At 38.6% G+C, this 18,941-nt stretch overlaps 4 protein-coding genes across 5 annotated transcripts in view; 1 reads left to right on the forward strand and 3 right to left on the reverse strand.

Moving 5' to 3' along the window:
• Positions 1-3,595, reverse strand: part of LOC113680504 (uncharacterized) — an 11,027-nt gene extending 7,432 nt beyond the window's left edge. The window contains exons 1-5 of the mRNA XM_027197535.2: positions 3,439-3,595; positions 3,002-3,122; positions 2,324-2,387; positions 1,740-1,866; positions 237-380 (exon numbers count right to left, since the gene is read on the reverse strand). Of these exons, the coding sequence (XP_027053336.2) occupies positions 237-380; positions 1,740-1,866; positions 2,324-2,387; positions 3,002-3,122; positions 3,439-3,485 (503 nt within the window). The 5' untranslated portion in view covers positions 3,486-3,595. The remainder of the gene's footprint in view (positions 1-236; positions 381-1,739; positions 1,867-2,323; positions 2,388-3,001; positions 3,123-3,438) is intronic.
• An 859-nt stretch (positions 3,596-4,454) lies between these two features.
• Positions 4,455-7,389, forward strand: LOC113680550 (uncharacterized). The gene is made up of 4 exons (XM_027197586.2): positions 4,455-4,573; positions 5,166-5,374; positions 5,516-5,804; positions 6,453-7,389. Exons 2-4 carry the CDS (start codon positions 5,178-5,180, stop codon positions 7,158-7,160), a joined length of 1,194 nt encoding a protein of 397 aa, XP_027053387.2. The 5' UTR covers positions 4,455-4,573; positions 5,166-5,177; the 3' UTR covers positions 7,161-7,389.
• On the reverse strand, positions 7,162-10,340 carry LOC113680548 (uncharacterized). The gene is made up of 4 exons (XM_027197585.2): positions 10,219-10,340; positions 9,525-9,751; positions 8,809-9,073; positions 7,162-8,424 (listed from the first exon to the last, which is right to left on the reverse strand). Exons 2-4 carry the CDS (start codon positions 9,731-9,733, stop codon positions 8,032-8,034), a joined length of 867 nt encoding a protein of 288 aa, XP_027053386.2. The 5' UTR covers positions 9,734-9,751; positions 10,219-10,340; the 3' UTR covers positions 7,162-8,031.
• A 1,754-nt stretch (positions 10,341-12,094) lies between these two features.
• LOC113680532 (uncharacterized) lies at positions 12,095-18,941 on the reverse strand. 2 transcript variants are annotated; one of them, XM_089214605.1, is made up of 4 exons: positions 18,875-18,941; positions 14,070-14,270; positions 13,450-13,723; positions 12,095-13,002 (listed from the first exon to the last, which is right to left on the reverse strand). In XM_089214605.1, exons 1-4 carry the CDS (start codon positions 18,928-18,930, stop codon positions 12,610-12,612), a joined length of 924 nt encoding a protein of 307 aa, XP_089070731.1. In that variant the 5' UTR covers positions 18,931-18,941; the 3' UTR covers positions 12,095-12,609. The 2 variants fall into 2 exon arrangements, with proteins under 2 accessions (XP_089070731.1, XP_027053368.2); XM_027197567.2 differs by lacking the exon at positions 18,875-18,941 and adding an exon at positions 15,609-15,718.

The following is an 18,941-nucleotide window of genomic DNA, read 5'->3' on the forward strand; positions in this document are numbered from 1 at the left end:
AAACATATTCTCCTTATGAGTATCAAAGGGAATGTACAGAGAAGAGTGAGGAGAATATTGATTCTGATTTTAGGGTGTAGTGGGTCAAAACCAACCAATTTCAGAGCAAATAATAGCTGAGAGAAAAACTTTAAAAATGATAAACAAGGTAATCTATGATCGTGAGTTAGCTTCACAGTATTTTACACATCCCAGCCCAATAGAATAAAATATCCCAGAATGGTACAGTTACATACGTTTCAATATTCATGCTCCCTCCTTTCTTTCCATGCCATCCTTCGCCACCACCACTCAGCTGTCTATCATGGCCTTCAAACCGCACAAGATTGGAAAATATTCTTGTCAGGTAGTCACCTGTTGCTATTTGCTGAAGACGAGTGCTGTGAAAATAAACAAATATTATTTTCAGTTTTGTAAATCAGAGACCAAGAGTTAAATCTTCAGCTCTATCTTTTGGTTGCCAAAAACACAAAAACATCTGATTTGTAACATCTTTACCCATCTGCATAATTTGAAAACAAAGTTTTAAAAACATTTCTTTGCTTAACCCTTAAACTCCTAATGGAGACTAGCATCTAATTTCTCTTTAGGGAATCACTGCTGAATCAATCAATAGAATAATAAAAATGATTGCAAACTTGAAAAGCTCTTGATTTTTAGTCCTTCACATCCTAATATCAGTATGCATATTCTCCATACTGTTCTCTATACATTTCCTTAGGTCCTGACAAGGAGAATTTGTTTAACAATCTAGAGCTTCTTCCATAGGTAATCATTGCAGTGTTCTCTCTTATTTTAAGCATGACTGGTAAATTAAATTTTCAAACCAGTAAAGCATCCTTTTACCAGACAGTTGAATTTTCAAGAATTCCAAGCAATTTTAAACGATGATAAGAGGTACTACAGGCAGTAAATGTTACCAGTTACTGCCTGAAAAGGAGAACACTGCGTTGTTTTTATTCTTATGACTTTAATGTTTGATTCAGGGATGATATTGTAAGGAGAATTTAGATACTTATCATTCTTAGGGATCAAAGGGTTGGTGAAATTCTCCTATAAGAAATGTATAGAGTGCAGTTTGGAGAATATAAAATGTTTTCCTTCTTTTGAATGATCACCAGTTGAATGTCTAAAGAGAGCAACCACAAAAAATGGCAAATGTATTGTTTCCTGGGCACTGGTCTACATGAAGAACAACACAGACAAGACTAGATTGCTTACTGGTGAATGGGTCTTAAATTCTGGTAATCAAGAATCAATTTTTCTATCAAATCCTGTTATGATAGGACCTGATTATCTGTAATTCAAGGTACGGCTTAATTGACCAGGGGTGTACTCTTAGGGAGGAGCTAAAATACCAGATCTTGGTCAGGTTGTTCAAAGCTGGGTTAAGATAACCCACGGTTAGTGTGAGATCTGATTTCAGATCTGAAAGCTTTAAAAGAAAATTCAGTCAAATTTCTTTCATCTAGAATATAACTATTTAAAGAACATAGCAATAAAGAACACAGAAAATTATCCCAAAAAGGCTTTTGAATAAAGGAATAAAGAAACCCAGATTAAAATTGAACCTTGGGCTAGAGCTAATCGGCCTTCAAACAACTGGGCCCTTATGTTAAGCCATATGCATTATTTTATTGGTTGTTTTGAAACTAAAACCTTTGCTCATCTGTATCTACCACACAAATGAAACAAATCCCACACAAATGTTTTGGTTATTTCAAGATGCAAAGCATTACCTGCTGGTAAATGCTGGGTATCCTGCAACATCTTGATCCATGACAACTCTGAACAGTGATGCAGGAGCAAAAGGGTCACTCTGTATTTTGTCAGCATAAAGTTTAAAGTTTGGAAAAATCCAGCATCCTAAAGTACAACAGAAATAACAAAAAAGCAATGAAAATAACAATCCTGAAGCATTGCCACTGTTACAAGCTTCTGTATTTAAACCAAGTTAATAAATTGATCATTAATGCAAGCTACAAATCCCTAAAAAGAGGGAATTGAAATTACAGGGTTTTACTGTAACAGAATAATTTACCTTCTCAATAAAATAATATAAATATCAATTCTCTGCACTGCTTACCATACATCCTCAACTAAACATTTTTTTTCCTGCTTAAGAATCTTCATATAAAATCTATTCATTTTGAAGTCACAAGGAAAATGAGCAGAACAAATTCGAAAGCTGATGGTTTGAATGTTAGCTCTTTGTCAAGGTGCAGGGCTAACTCTCTGACATACAGCTGACAAGCTTACACTCGCCTGTAATGCCAGGGATAGGATAGTTGCACGAACATATGATCAAACAAGAGAACTTTACCTGATATATCATGGTAAGCTTTGTAGCTTTTCCCCTCTAAGTCTGCCAGAGTATGAGCCAGATCCTATCCAAGAATACATGACAAATAAATCACTTTACATTCATTCTACCAAAAGAGAGCATTTTGACTTGGAAACACACAAAGTGAGTAATTTTACAAAAAATTCAATTTAACCCTTTGACTACTAGGAGTGACTTGAGCATATCAATATCCATCCTTAATCAAACATGAAGGTCACAAGGATAAGGGAAATGATCACCAACTAAAAAAGCTCTTGATTGCTAAACAAGTTCTCCTTTCCGGCATCTCAAGAAAAGTATAAAGGACAGTATGGAGAATATGCATACTGCTGTTAGATAGATAATGTGCTATCCATTGAGTAATGGTTCATAAAATTTCCACATATTTTACAGCCTCAGGTTCTGTAGTGTCTTTTTTTCTCAGACTTTTTTTTTCATCGCAAATTTTCATTTTTCTATACTTACAACTGATGCTTTGAACATAATTCACTGTTCAGTCTCTCTGCTGAATGGCTTTTCCCAAGAAAGCACTTTAACTCAGATTAAAACAAGACATTTGATGTCAGAGCCTTGTTGTTTAATATGTTTCTAGAGAGAATACGGAGACTCAGACTGCCCAAAAATGAAATGATCACTCCCCACAATTTTTATTCCTACCTCCCAGTTTCTTGAGCCTCCATAGCTGGACCCCCTGCCATCGTTTGAGGCAGAATCTGGTCTTTGCTGACCGTAACTGTTTGGGTTTTGATAATTACCTCTCCATCCACCTCTAGATCCCCTAAAAATATATGACCAAAAAAAATTCAGTCTGGATCGATGACGTATATCTTGATCTTTGAAAACAGAACAGGGAGATAACATTCATTTCGAAATATAAACAGAGCAAACACACAGTTAAATCTCACAACTTAACATGTCGATAAAAAAGTGACTTTTTACCCTTAGTAATGCACACGTGTAAATCTACAATTGATTATCAACCAACTCATTAACATATTTCATGTTCCTTTATCGCATTTCTACACTTTGATCGAATTCTCCTTGTGTCATATTTCCTCATCAATAGCATTTCAATACAAATCAAAGTCCCTTACCGTCTTCCTCCATATCGATTCTTGTAGTAAGCTCCTCGATTCGACATTTTACGACAGGCGGGCTTAGGTTGTGACGATGGCTTCTTTGGGACACTGGTGACTAATAATGAGTCCGCTGACTAGAGAAGAGCATAGCCATATGGGCTCGTGTTTTGTCCAGAATGTTTTCTGTGTGTTTTTAGAGACACGATTTTTCAGTCTGTGCAAATGTTTGGTTGATCCAGTGGTGAATTGGTTTTTAGAAAGTTGCAAAATTTTTTTTTCTTTTATTATTATTATTTCCCTGCAATTTGATTGGTTTCTTTAAATAAGCAATTGGTTGTTGCATTTCAGTAAAGCTATCGCAATGGCTGGGAAAAATATGCGATTTAGAGCAAAAAAAAAAAGGGTGAGATTTGTGAATTAATTGCACCAATGAGATCCAATCAGATTACAGGGATCACCCGTAATGATTCCAACGTGGATGTAATATATATTGTAGATAGATGTTCGACTAGGTAGCTGTATAATCTGTTTAACCTGACTCGTTGGTCTGATTTAATCTGACTCATGGTCTAGACCATAATATACAAAGCTAACCCAGTGACGCGCGTGTAGGGCAAAACCAAATATTCACAGAAATTTCAATTTCATGGGACAATTTCTTTATTTTCACGTTTCTACTTCCCGTCCCTGAATAAATTTCTGTGACGTGCTTCAACTCACGCTTAGAAATAAACTTTTATATGCGCCAAGTTCAATTAAGCAATGTTGATCACGGGATCTGTCATAACTGACTAATCAGACTGTCCTGACTGATCAGACAGTATTCAGTCAATTCTAAAAATGAGAAACCATTCTCAGGCTAGGTCTGATAGTCTAGATACAACAGTCACGAATTCTGGGGGGTTTTTTAGATGGCTCTGATCATCCTAGCTTATTCTTCCTTACCTGGTGCAGCCCTAACTCCACCCATCTCGACTGGTAACTGTCACTTTGGTAGAAACCATTACTCAAACTCACCATTCATTCCCGGTATTCATTTTTCATTTAAGTCTATTAGGTAAGAGTTTTCGTCGTTCTCCAACCACAAAATTTTTAAGGTTTAAATAGGTAAGAAACAAATAAGGGAAAAAAGACTGCTGTAAGTCTCCAGGTATGTGGTTTAAAACACTTTATCAGCCCAAAGGGAAATCAACCAACTACCGTTTACAAAACCGGTGTCTTACACGACTCAGTTGGTGAGCTTATTTCTTGATTGACAAAAAGCTTTGGCGTTAAAACTTTTTTCATATTGGACTCGAAATCATTATAGTAGAGTGTAAAAGTGATGCTCTAGCGAATCTCAGAATAAACTTCCGAAATCTGCATGGTTAATTTTGAAAATTTAAGTTTCATGCAAAGTCACGTTTTGTGCGACAAAATATTACTTGACAGGCTGGGCCTAGCCAAAAAGACGGCAAGGGTTGGTTTTATTTTGGAAAGAAAATGTTTCTTTAGTGAATTTTAGACAGCTTGATATCTGCTTGTAGCACGATCAACATTGTTTAAGAACATAGGCCAAATCAATCATCCGAAAAATGACAATAAAAACTTAAATTGTTTTGAAGACCTTAATAATTAACATGTCAACAGGAATTGCTATCCATAAAATCTCTTCATAAATTCTCCTCCATTATTTGCTGATCCAGTGCTGCAGGTCCTCCGAATCCCTTATTTATTTTTATTTATTTCTCTTTTTCGGACAGACCTGAAGCACTATGAGAGTAGTTATGCTTCTGATGTTTCAACTCTCCATTTTCTGTTTCCCATCATCCCTCGCGGAGGAATACAAGTTCTGTGATGCCAAACCACTTGGCAAATACTGCTTGGCTGACTACACAGGATGGCGGGAGTGTTTGATTGATGCTTTGGATGAGCCCGCTGAAGAGCTACATCATTGTCCAGCTGGCTCCAAGTAATGTTTGCTCTCTCTTGCTACTGTAACTGCCATCGATAGGCAGACATATTGAGAGAAGAGTCCCACTTCTTCTTCTCGTCCAATAAGTATAAATAAGGTTAAAACTGCTTATTCTATTTGAAAAATTCTGTTTTAAAGATGTGTATGCAATGGCAAGCGGGAACGAGGCTCCTGTGTGACGCATGCGCGAAACCCATGCGTCCGTTCTGCGTACGAACGCGTTCGGCCTGAGTTTCCCCAGTCGTACTTTGGCGTAATATTTGTAACAGACGCGTTCTGTGACAAGGATGGCTGCGAAGGACGCATTGTAGTGAGTGAAAAATACCGAGACAACAAGAAAGGTGGCAGATCACGTGAAGATCTCGTGATGGGGCTGACACAGCACATGACAGTGATAATTGTGCGCGAAGGGGACGGGTGGTCTCAGGTGAATAATACATTGTAGTCTTCAGACTCCGAGGAATACGGATTCAAAAAATTAAGTATCCATTTCGGCCCACTGGGTATGGATAATGGTGTGCTCTGGGGAGAAGATTGACCCAAAATGTTATTCTCGTCACCAGGGTCTCTCTCACCTTCATAGAAGCAGAAAACTAAACATTCTGAAAAAGTACTTTAGAAACAATTCAACTACAAAAACAAACAAAGTACAAAAAAAGCGAACAAAAACGAAGGAACAGCTCGATAGTCAAATTTTTTAGTCGATTCTGAGAGTTTTTGTGAAGCTCTGCAGAGACATGAGCAGTGTTAAGGCCAAGAAGGGGAAACACCTTTTAGTTCCAACTTATTAAACATTAGTTCTTGATCCTTAAACTTCCACGAGTGATCAAGATAGAATTTCTCCTTAAAATATGACAAGTGATGAGAATAAAGAAAAATATCAACAAGGAGAATTTTAGTTGATCCAATACCAAATTCTCAGTAGCTAACATCATAAGAATTAATAATAATTAATTGACTAATTAATCTTGGGAGTGAAAGGGTTAAACATTCTCGTCCACAATTAGTAACATCTTTTACAATGCCATCCTCATAAGTAGCAATTCCTCTAATTTTTTGCTTGTTCTCTACCTAGTACGCCATAGACTTGAGGGAGGGCACACCTTTGTGTAACAAAACCATGCTTCCGGAATTCCGAGGCCTCATGAAGGTTCCTGACAATTTCCAATACAACGGCACAGTAGAAATCCTGGGCGTCGAATGTGAAGACTGGATTTACGAAGCCAACAGTCAGGGAAACTTTAGTGCCGTGAAGGATAAAGCCAAAAACGTTGGATTCAGCCAAACAGTTCGCAACAAAATTCTCACTCGCCTCACAGATAATTTAGAGACGAATACTCTTGGTGGTGGAGGTCAAATTGTTGAAGTGCATCACATCTATGTGGCTAAAATCAATGGTACTAATGTACCCCTGAAGGTAGAATTCGCCATTGCTATTCCTAAACAAAAAATTTTCACTCACTATAAGGAATTCATGGTCGCCTATTACCCAAATAAGTCCATCAGCATCAGCAGCGAGTCTCGGATGTTTGATCTCCCGGATGTATGCACGAGTAAGGATGAGGGGGAGGGTGGGGCGATTGATGACGTACCACTGGATATTCAAACTGTCAAACGCCATCATCGAAAGGAGGGAATGAATGCTGGAGACGATGAGTTTCCAACAATGAAGCGATTTGTAATGCCTTCGGTCACGCACGAAATGGGTGACGCCTCCGACATTTTGGAGCACTATAGAGTGGCAGATCAAGTAATGCATGCAATACAGAAAAAAAGAAAATGAGTGTTTTAACTTTCAACTTTTAATGCTCAACAATCAAACTTTCTCGGAAATTGAAAACAAACCGCCTGATACTCCATATCGTCCAGCAAAAGATTACTTTTGGCTCAAAGCTTTGAAATTCAGGTATTTTGTGTAATAAATGATAAATGAATGACTTACGATCAGTATCAATGTTGTTGTCTAATTAAAAAGCAAAGACACAATTAAAGCAAGCCAATTTTCGCAGATATTGAAATCGTTATTTTATGCATGTCCGACTTGGTTCAAATGATCTCTAAACATTATGAAGCCGTATCAATTTTTAAGATTAATGATTTTCTTCCTTAAAGATGTTTGTTATGCCAATCAACCGATAAAAACAGAAACTATTAAATTTACTCATCGTAACAGAGTCAAGATGCATCTGCGTCGTTAACTGATCGCGTCAAAATATTACTTTTCTAACTTTCTGCCAGAAACTACCGTCAAACATGAAAATTTTACGTGTTCATCTGATTTTGGCGAGTTTTCGGGGTTGTTTTCAATCCGTAATGTAAGCTCCCGACGAAAACAAACCAACCAAAAGCGCAATTTATATGCCTGAAAAATTTTCTTGAGCTTTCGTCAAATATTATAATGCCCTTGTACGAAGTCAACTGACGGTTTCGAGCTTGGATTCAAACGGAAGATCCACTGAGACAAAACTCAGCAGGTTAGCAACAATGCAATTTGAAAATGTTTAGTTCCTTTCCCTTTCAAAGTGTTCTGTTACTTGAAACAGAATTGAAACTCGCCAATATTTCATTCCCGTAAACGAAAGACAGACAAAAGAACGCAAATCTACAAACAGAACACTCCCGCAAAAATTTCATGTTTAACGGTAGATTTCAGTTTATACCACAGCTATTGATGGACGATTCAAACAAAAAGTGGGAAGTTCAAAAGAGTCTTCATCGACACCTATCGCGAAGGAAGTTACATTTAGCACCATATGGGAACTTGTTTTTCCCAAAGGCCCCGAATTGTAAGTAGACTCTATCATGACTGGCGCAATCGAGGCTTTGTCGAGATCGCTCGCTGCATTCGTTTGGTTCGTTATGTAATAAGCTTGAAAGGATGTTGGCTGCCCTGGATTGTGGCCCCCAGTCTTCCATATCCACTTATCACAGAGTAGGTAGCCAACTTTGACTGTGCCGTTGAAACTGAAGAAGGGAGGGACTTGCGATACAGGAAAAGTTTTTATTTCCTGCGTTACGCACTGCTCCTTATCCCATCCAAACTCAGTCTGTGAATAATATAGCGATATATAAGACAATGTGATGGAGACAATGGGTATATCTCTTTCTGATGCATCATTGTGAATCCGTCGGTACTCATGCCCAGCGGAAGAAGATGTGACACCACCCAACCCCCCCCCCCCCACCCCATAAAAAAATGTAAAAATTGCTCAAATATGCTCGAGTAAAATTCGAAGTGGAAGAAGGTCTTTTAAGTTACCCGACATATATAATATAATAAGCCCTTTCCAAAATGGAGTGGCGCTGGAAAGCCGCACGGGCATCAATTATTTAGAAGCCATGATGCTGATGGAGTATAAAAAAAAGCTCCACTCCCAACGTTCCTTGTGACCCGTGAAGCTTTCTCTGAGTGAGAACAAAGACCTTCTTACCTGATTAAAACCACCGCCAGGTCTTGGTAAAACGAACGTAGACGACCAGTATATTGATCCATAATCGTCTCTCTTTTTAAGATCAGTCAGAGACTGCAATTCCCTCCCAGAACTGTAAGTGGTCTTGCATCCCATGGGCGAGCACACTGTTAGTTTGGAGTTGTAGTACATGGTGAATTTATCAGGAGTCGGCGGTGGAGGTATGAAAGTCTGGCAAGGATCTTCGATGTAGTCTGGACATGGAGGGCCATCAAAACAAACACATCTAATCGAAAAAAAATTCATGACAATAATGATGAACTTCAATACAAATAACATCAACTAAAAAATTAAAAATACTTTTTCATAACGAGCGCGGGACAAAAATCTGATTTTCTCGCCTTTGGAAATGAAGACAAACCAAAAACTGAGCGAGTTAAAATATTTTGAACCATTCACTTTGGTAATGTCCCCCCCCCCCCCCCCCGATGCTCTGTAGTATTCTTCTGCTCTCCTTATTGGCGGGCAATTTTTTACGGTTCCCCCTTTATATTTTGTTGACGACGACTGTTGCCCCTCCCCACCTCAATTCCCCCCCGATAACCATGTGACCCTCCCCCAAAAATCCTCTGAACCCCTACCTCCCCACCCCCCCCCCCCACCCCGCGTTAGATAAACGACGACCGGTCCTTCATGATCCTTGACATTTCGACTCGGTAAATCAGAAGGTGACACACCTTGTGTTTGGAGGACATGTAGTGATTTTGTCCACCATCTGGCCAGTCTTTCGGTCAACATAACAGTTATGCCAGCCTGTGAGATCCGGGAGACAATAATTTCCTGGGGGACCCTCATCACAAAACTCGTCTGGTCCATCAGCCACTTTCGCAAAGGAACAATGGTACACGAAGTACACGAACAAAGTTACGAACAACTGCAGTTTCATTTTGAAGAAAGCGATTCTCTAAGAGACAATGAAATAAGGTATTTAAATAAAGAAACTTTAAGTTAATACACATAAAAATAGAATAAAGCATGAAACAGAGCAGTTTCGTGTCTTGTATTCATTCAAATCACTCAATTCGAAGAACGGATCGAGAGTGCTGCATGACAATGTGACGTTATGAAATGCGTAGTCATATTTCGCGAATAAGTAATGAATTGACGACCAATTAATGCGAGAGACCTACATTCGGGCATTTTCATTGAAAAACGGCAACATTGAGGTCTGAATCGCTCTCCTGAAAAGGGACAAGCGACCTTCACTTCCGCAACATAAGTCAATATGCATGGTCAAAGATTGCAAGTTTGTTTCGTGGAAAATTAGCTTGTGAAGTACTCTCTTTTCGAAACCATGACAGCTAGTTGCAAACAGGACACCTCTTAGCGGAAGGAAATCGATTCTATCCAAAAAAACATTAATTTGCTCACCTCAGAACGATCTTCACTTCGATGATTCCAATGTCGTGAATGTTCAAGCTGTGCAATATCACTTTCGAAACGCCCACCAATCAGCTGATCTTTGTTGCGAATCACATTTCATTGCGAAATTATTTGTTCAATAATCAAGTCACACAATCGCTGGGTTAGGTTAACGCTAGGTGCTCCCTCTTATTCTTCCTAGTTGATTTTGGAAATTGTCGAATCACGACAGTTTACACGAATCTTTCCTCAATCTTTCAGTAATTAATTTACGGTGGTTTAACTGTCATGCAATCTTTCGAAAGCTAAAGAAAGAAAACACCCTTCAGCGGCGACGACGAACTTTCAATCGAGCAAAAAGTGCGTGACACTACTGTTATTCTGAGGCATTACAAAGTGCGGATTACCTGATACAAACAAAGAAATAAAAGCAGGAAACAAGCTCTTGATAATTCAACAAGGAGAAAGCTATCAACTACAAATCTGATTTAATAAAGGTTATATTGGAGGAAAACATAACTTGAACGAGATGACTTAAGTCCAAAACTAGGAGTTTCGAAAGTCTGTCGTAAGCATCCAAAATCAAATTAAAACCTCTCCTGAGTGTTTGATATTTCTGTCGTTATTGCTCATGATATAAATTCTTTCCGTCAGGAAACAGAATAATTTAGATAATTTGTTGTAAAACATTTCCAAATTTTCTTAACACTTACCACCATGATGGTTTCGGTTTTGAACGTTTGAATAGCACACTGCTTCTGATTAAAGCGCTTTTCGGTGTAGAGGAAAATTTCTGCTGATCACCTGTTATACGTATTCCTTATTTGTTGTTGTTGGACTTTGCGACGAGATTAACATCAAAGACCCTCTAGTTTATCCCACGAATTCAATTTATTAAGTTATTATACGAAAAATCCTTGGTTCCCATAATAAATTTTTTTTGTATGGTTAACTCAGCGACTGGGCCATATAAAGCGAGTCCAAAATAGAATAAAAAAGTGATAGTAGCTAGTATTGTTCGGGAATCTTCCTACTGTTACAAAACCTTTGTTTTGCTTGTAACAGTAAGCTGCTTTGGCAGCCAGAAAATCACCGACAAGTTCTTAGACAATCAAGACGAATTTGACACTCTTTAGTATGACCTTGTAGTAATTCACAGATCCTTTGCTATCAGTGATCAGAATCAAGCTTTGCATGGAAACAGTACTAGAGATGGTCTTTTTTCTGTTCACTCCTTCTAATTAGACTTAACTTATACTACTTTTCGTCAATGCCATCCTCACTCACAGTTTATAAAAATTGTTCGCAAGAGGCTGACAATTTCAGGGAACAATCTATCTTCTTGTGGGACATCTTGAGGTTTTCGTAAAAAAAAAGAAAACAATTGACGGGTCACGAAAATTTCAGGAGGCAAAACATGCCTTACACTGATGCATAAATTCGTGAACACGCTCGCCTTTCTATAAATTCACATGTCGATCTTGGTCTTAATTATGCGTCGCGAATAAACTCTTGGCCACCCTAGTGAGAGCCTACTCGAGTGTCCCGCGAAATTTTACTTTTAAAGAGGTAATATCTGAACAGACCTTCTTTTTCCTCAGATTTTAACCTCTTTATTCACTTGAAGGCTTCCACCATTGAGTGTACAACAGAAAGGGGGAAAAAATATTTGAAAAACCGAGAAAGAGGGGGGAGGAAAAAGACAAAATTTGAACATGGGGGAGGGGATGCCAAATTCATACTTGTGTGTCGTATAAGGCCTAAGCACAAGACTACGGAAAGGCGGCGCATGACATATCTACCCTTTTCACTGAGCGGGTTTAAAATTCGTTCTACTTCTCGCAAAAGCTCACATGCGGGCGAACCTTAACAAGTAGAGGAAAAATTTAAAAACCTCAAGCTGAAATTTTATTGTCAAAGTGAGAAGCAAATTAACCTCTATTTACTTCAAAAAACTCAAGATAGTATAATTTTGTATTATGTGATAAATTTTGTTAGCGACTTTTTATCAAAGAAGATTTGTGTTTTTAAATCTTCGTCAAAAGTCAATAGGGAATCCCTCAATAATTCTTACAGTCTACATCATGAACAGATCTCTTGTTTTTACCTGCTAATAACTATCGAATCTCTTTTGCCAAAAGTCTTCACAGACACGAGCGTGCAAAAAAGTAGAGCACTTTTCAAGTAAGTGTCGAAAAAAAAAAACTCAAAGCAAGAACATGAGCCAATAAAAAAAAAACCGTTTGCTTTTCAGTTTGGATCTGATTCGATGCGAAGGAGCACGGGATTTTTAAACCAATCACCGAATGGAATATAACAAATAAAATGCAATTTCAAATTAGTTTCAACACTCAATTGATAAATGCCCTGTCAGCACTTCTGTCTATGTGTCTCTTGATCTTAAACCTCGGTTTTGTAGAAAGCCGCGACCCCCTGAGCGCAGAACGTAGGCATCGTCAGCTGGCTTGGATCCAAGAAATCCGTGAAAAACGAGTAGTACATGGTATCAGTGTATTCAGTGTTATTGCTGCTGGGAGTCGGTCGTGATATGGACTGGTACATATACGGCTTGTATCGACCATCAGGGAGGCTCTCCAGGAACCATCTCTCTAAGGAAACCATCTCGGTCTTACTGCGGCCCCCAGACTCCCAGGAACACATTTTCAATGTAGCGTTGTACTTTTCAATGAACTTCTCCGACAGATCACAGGTGAAATAATATGGAACTCCAAAGCGCGGGAAAATGGAGCGGGTTTTAAGGATGCAGCTCTTCTTAAACCAAGCTGTGTCGAACTAAAATATGTAAAATGATCAGGAAAAAAATATTGACAGTGTTGGGAGTTCTTAGATTGCAGGGAGGGGAAAAGGGTGCATTCGCAGAATGAAACTTATCAGAAACATACTCCTTGAACGCGTTCACTTCGTTGCTATTTCTAACAATAAGTGACTTTTGGGTGACATTTATCCCCTCTCTGAACTTTTCTTGGTGCCTTAGAGGAAGTATAGCTGTGATCATGTGTGTAAAAAAAAAAACATGACAATCTCGCGCATGAAGAAGCTACCACCTGCGCTTGAAAAAGAAAGCTTGTCCACCAAAGACCAGATTGTGTCATCCGGTGCAAATTAGTGGGCGCTTCGTTCATTGGATAAAAGCACGGGCTTAAAAAAACTCCATATTAATTGCCAAAGTTAAAGAGTACAGGCTTTCCTAGATTCGAATTTAACAACCAGAGTGTGTACCTGGATATAGTCGTCGTTTTCAATGTATTGGAAAGGAAAAATAAACCGCGTGGTCCAGCTTATTCCAATTTCATCTATTCGCTGCTCTCCAGCGGTGGCGTTCTGCAGCATTTCGCCGATGTTCGTCACAGTAGTACAGGCTTTGTTCTTACAATTTGTGACTGTTGTGGTGTAAAACGTGGAAAACACCTTTGGCAGGGGAGGGGGAAGTTGATATATTGCGCAAGGATCTGTTATGTTCGATGAACAGCTTGGACCGTAGAAACACTGACACCTAGATGGAATCACACAATAAAATAATTGTGAGTTATTTGTGTAAAAAAAATGGTTTTTAGTCGACATGACGCGGCGTTCCGATTCGGCCAAAAGACTTATAAGATACCTCTCAGAACTTTAACTCTTTACACCCTACAGTCAGTATGTACATTCTCCATACTGTTCTCTATACGTTTACTAAGGTGCCGATAAGGAGAATTTGTTAAGCAATCAACAGCTTCTTTAGTTGGTGATCATTTTCTTCAATGTGTGATTGACGAGTGATATTGAAGGCGGGAAAAATCACCCTTAAGGGTCAAAGGGTTACTCCCCCCCCCCCCCCCCTACATCTGAAATCTCCTCACCTTTTGTTGGGTGGACAATTGTGTTTCGTCTCTGTCATCTTTTGGGTCTTAGCATCAATTTTGCAATCATACCAGCCGGTAAGGTCCTTGTAACAGTAGCGTCCCGGGGGGCCCTGGTCGCAGAAGTTCCCAGACGAGAAGTCCACTACGAGAAGCAATAGCAGATGAACGGCCACGATTACGAGCTTCAGGGACATTTTTCTAAAGGAGTAATTTATAGAATAATGAAGTAAATTTTACGAAATATCTGTGTCAATGTTTGGTTGAAAAACTGAAAAGTGTTTGAATATATAGAGCAGCTCTAAAACAATTTAGCGCAACAACTAATGAGCGAACGAGCGGACGAAAGGCGAACTAAAATATTTTATTTCATGTAGTTGCGAATTCGCCATTTTATCAGTCATTTCTCGGGTTATGTTAAGTGAGTTTTCCTTAACACAACACTCCTATGTATCAAAATGCCTTGGCTTTTTGCTCAAAGGAAGATGATGGATAGGGCAATAAATTAAATTGTTTACTTTGAGTCTATAGTTGAGATGAAATGACAGCGCTATCGTTGCTAATGGAGAGACTAATGTAACTTTGTTTATTTGTTTGCGATAACTGTTTATTTTTCTATAAAAGCAAGGTAGACAAACAGTTCCGAAACTTTTCGCTTAACTAATTGAGGAATTTCTCTTTATACGAGTTCCGTCCGACGAAAATCTCAAGGGCTTTCTTAAGTCTTTCCTTGGTACACCAGAAACCTCCTCATCGAGAGACGAGTTTATCTTCATTACGAAAACAACGTAGTTACGATTCTTAGGAAAGGTGACATGAAAAAGCTTGTAAACGGATTAAAGATTAATTTCGTTATGGATTACAGGCAATGGTAAGGTTTACTAGTTGAGTTGAACAAGGAAAAAACTGATTGGGAGAACTATAGTATGTTTCAAAAGTGATGTTTACGGAGAACCATATGAACATTTTGTCACAATTGAATTCCTACGTGCTACGCCCACAAAAAAAATAAGCAACGAAAAAGAGCAAGTAGTAAATTGTTGAAGATTCCAGGTAAATCCAATCGTAGCGACAAAAGAAGTTATTTCCAATTGCGAACTCTTCCGATCGCTCGAGAGAGCATCATGAAAGAATGTGACATTACCCCCTGTGGAGGACGTTCCACCCCGACTTCATGTTTAATTTGCAGCTATAGCTCACACATGGTTTGCATCGCGTTCAGTGCGTACAAAGCTTTTTGATCGCTCAAAAAGAACACATTTAAAGATTTGAATCGGTAAAAACAGTTTCTCCGTGAGGTTACTATAAGTAACAATTTACAGGCATTTTCTTTATCAAAGGCGATGGACTATCACCAATTTGCTGAAGTCCAGTCCTTGGTTCAGTAAATACATAAGGTTTTAATTTGAAGAACGAGAATTAGTTGTTCGATATATGTCAAGTCGAACTCTGCCAAAATCATACTCTAACTAATTAATTTTTAAGGAAAGATAAAACTATTAAAGGAACCAAGAAATTAATATAAAGTGGATCACTTACATTTGCTTTGTCTCCTCTTCTAGTGCAATTTTACAAGAGTTGCGTTTGATTCCTGGTACAAAGGGAACACCTTTTTATACCGACAGCTAGGCCATAGAGTGGCTAATAATAGATCTAACATTAAAACCCATGGGAAAATTACGGAACCGTTTGTTTGAAATATTCAACTGATTATAGGCACAAAGAAAAATACACTTAGGCCCCTGATCAAAGAGATATTATTGGGAAAGCGACGATGAATGCAAACTGGCTTTCGAGATAGTTTGACAGAAACAGGAAATTTTTGCCAAAAACGGTTTAATTCAATGAATGACACCCTTTCCTAGTTGAAATAAGAAGGAAATATTATGGTTATGTTTGATAGAATAAAGCTAAACTTCGTCTTTTACATGAAACATTGTCAGCTAAAGCTGAGCGCAGATCGGCGCAAGATTATAACTTAGCTTTGATGCTCAAACAGCTTTGTGCAAATAAGTTCACAGTTTACCTACCAAAGAACTGATGACATCTCCACTACTAAATATGCTGGGTTTTATTCAAAGTCAATTATTCAGTCTTTTAAAAAGTTCTGGCAGAGTTTTCATCTAAACGACTACAAAGTGGCCAGTACTAACATTGCCAAACATGGAAATCCAAACGACTTTCAAAGACAATCGTGGATTCGTTCATAGCGCACAATTTTGTCACATTGTTAAAAAAATTCTGTCAACTCTCGGCATATTTTAATAAGTTTTTGTACTTGAACGATACGTAATGCAAAATGAATGTCTCCCTCTTTATTGCTCTCAAACACTCGTCCAAGGTCGTTTGTTTGACAGTTTTTATTTGTATCATGCAATACCGTTTTCAATTTACACCCGAAATGATTAATCACATTAGTTAGAAAAACAGTTCCACTAATCAGAAAACAAACTGAAATTAATTGATTCGACCTCCCGGATGAAAGAAAACTATTCACTAAATGACCGGTAAGATTCCTCCAGAAACCAGACCCTAAAACTTCTGAACAAATAAAGCGCTAATTGTCTAAAATAGGCTAAATGAATTAACCCCATTTACAGGCGGAAGACTTACGAAATCTTTCGTTAATTAAGCTTGGTCTGGGGTGAAAAAGAAGAAGTTACATATTGGACTTTTACGAACCGTTTCCGTCTGATGCACTCGTTTTTAATTTTGGGGCTAAGGTCGAAAGTTTTCTCTTTTTGCGATTTGAGCCTGAAAACGTTCTAAACTTATTCTTAAAGTTGTGTGGTATAGTATTTCAATAAATCATTTTGGACGTTACCAGTGTATCAATAGAGACCTTAAGCAGTCAGGACGGTAACGCCAAGGAAGACTTCGATTAAAAAATTGATTTCTGCCTTTAATTAGAATTTAAAAAATGGCTGTATGCGTTTACCGTCTCCTACGGCGCCACACCTCAACTTCAGCATAACGTATAAAAGAAGTCTTGAGTTCCAAATGGAAATTAAAATAATTTGCCGTCGCGGTTTCGGTTCGCAGACGACACAAATTGTGGTGATTTCACGTTGTTGTTTTGAATAGGATGGCTAAGAAATGTACAAAGTTTTAAAACGCACGTGCTGAGCTATTGTTCTGCCAATAAGATCTCATGTTTTTCCATGTCCTCGTTGCCGTCGCTGTCGTGGTTTGCTTAAGGTCCCTAATGCAACAAGAAAACCGCATTGCTAATGTTGAAAATATCTCTAGGTATTTCAGTTTATTGTCCTGCAAGACCATAGTTTTACATTTCTTTTACTTTGATTTTTACTTCTCACAAAAAAAGAGGGTGAGTCACTTATTCCGCTTTTAGTTGCCTCATTTAAATTCCATCCTCATAATTGAGTGAATTTCCGATGTTATTATCAATGGCACGTGTTTTGAGACTAATGAATTTAGTGTTGAGACTTCTGACTTCGTTTCAGACACTGTAATATTCACAAATGAGGGCAAAGTCGTTGCATGTGTCCATACCATTATGCTAGAATAATGCAGACCACCCGCATGTGGAAAAACTTTCCGGCTATGAAAGATCCTTGTGAATTTTATGGATCTGACTGGGACTACAACTAGTTAGGGTGAGGGGGAGGGTTGGAGTTCTAGGAAGGGGCATGTCGCGCCTTGTCCATATCCTGACCCTAGTTCAGACCAAACCAGGCCATTTTCTATACGCGGTTTCAGAGCTTTTATACAAAGTGCATACCCCATAAAAATACTCATGCATTCAGTTATAGTCTCGCTGGATTTGCCATTCAGAACGAAAACCGAAAAAAAACTTTGTAACCATACTCTTTGGGATGGCACCTACTCTAAGAAATAGCTTATGCAGGTGAGTATCATCCCGACCCCTCCCCCTCACCGCCCAAACCCTTTTTCACTAAGATATGTACGCTCACGGAAAAGGTTTGTAAATGGAAGTTCCTTGAAACGATCTTTATTATCAACGGTGTCATTTCAGACTCTCTTAATTACAAGCAGAAGTTCCCTGCTCAGTCGTTTTGCTCAATTTTTTAACAAAATAGCCAAGGACATTCCTTTCGTGACGTGTTATGTTTGTGCGAAGGCGTCTCCAGTAAAGCTTTACACTACCTGTTCCGGTTTTGGACCATTTGCAGTTGGTTTATTTGTAAGAGTTTCTCATTTCAAAGTGCGTCAGTTCCGGTCACAAGCATTGTGCACGCAGACATTGGTTATTCAATAACTCGTTAGCAGGCCCCCTTTGCTTACGTTCCTTGCCCGCGAGTAAGTTTGAGGCGAGTGAGGAATGGGTCGGCCAGTGATCTGGCAAACGTCTCATGCAAAATCCCTTGTTGAAGTTGAGTTTTCGAAGGTTTAGGGGCTAACGCACGAAATGTCAGATTGAGAAACCCTCTGCTGTGGCAAAATTATATTATCCACTCAGTTGATACAACCAAATTATCCTGTATAACCCCCCACTGACGCAACATGCACCACAGTGTCACAAGAAAATTACCCCATCCTAGTTATTCAATGGTTAACAACTGCAGTCAAAAAATGGTGCGCAACTTGGCCAATTAGGACTCGCATCTGAACCGGAAGCCTTTTTACAACTTGTAAACTCCCGATATACGGGAGCAAGGCACCGAGATACGTTTGACTTACTACTCACCACTGAGTGTTTACCCTTAACTATAAAAATTGAGTTTACGCAATTTGTGGGAGTAACTTTCAAGGTGAAGCGTCAGTCAAATTCAAGCGTTTCCTAGGGACATCAATAAAAGTTATCTAAAAATGTATTGACTTACCTTTTACCGATCCTGAGAAATTGTTCCTGCTTTGAATTCAAAGTGAAGCAATGCATACCACTGTTAT

Source organism: Pocillopora damicornis, chromosome 8 (assembly GCF_964200805.1).
Source record: "Pocillopora damicornis chromosome 8, jaPocDami1.2, whole genome shotgun sequence".
NCBI classification, from domain to species: Eukaryota; Metazoa; Cnidaria; class Anthozoa; order Scleractinia; family Pocilloporidae; genus Pocillopora; species Pocillopora damicornis.

Excerpts from the sequence above, each read along its gene's own strand:
- LOC113680550 (XM_027197586.2), top strand. The coding sequence starts at position 5,178 with ATGAGAGTAGTTATGCTTCTGATGTTTCAACTCTCCATTTTCTGTTTC. Across the intron at positions 5,375-5,515 it reads CATTGTCCAGCTGGCTCCAA|ATGTGTATGCAATGGCAAGC; the intron begins GTAATGTTTGCT and ends TCTGTTTTAAAG. Across the intron at positions 5,805-6,452 it reads AAGGGGACGGGTGGTCTCAG|TACGCCATAGACTTGAGGGA; the intron begins GTGAATAATACA and ends TTCTCTACCTAG.
- LOC113680532 (XM_089214605.1), bottom strand. The coding sequence starts at position 18,930 with ATGCATTGCTTCACTTTGAATTCAAAGCAGGAACAATTTCTCAGGATC. Across the intron at positions 13,724-14,069 it reads AATTGTCCACCCAACAAAAG|GTGTCAGTGTTTCTACGGTC; the intron begins GTGAGGAGATTT and ends GATTCCATCTAG. Across the intron at positions 13,003-13,449 it reads AAAACGACGACTATATCCAG|TTCGACACAGCTTGGTTTAA; the intron begins GTACACACTCTG and ends TACATATTTTAG.
- LOC113680548 (XM_027197585.2), bottom strand. The coding sequence starts at position 9,733 with ATGAAACTGCAGTTGTTCGTAACTTTGTTCGTGTACTTCGTGTACCAT. Across the intron at positions 9,074-9,524 it reads ACATGTCCTCCAAACACAAG|ATGTGTTTGTTTTGATGGCC; the intron begins GTGTGTCACCTT and ends TTTTTCGATTAG. Across the intron at positions 8,425-8,808 it reads CTGGCGGTGGTTTTAATCAG|ACTGAGTTTGGATGGGATAA; the intron begins GTAAGAAGGTCT and ends TATTATTCACAG.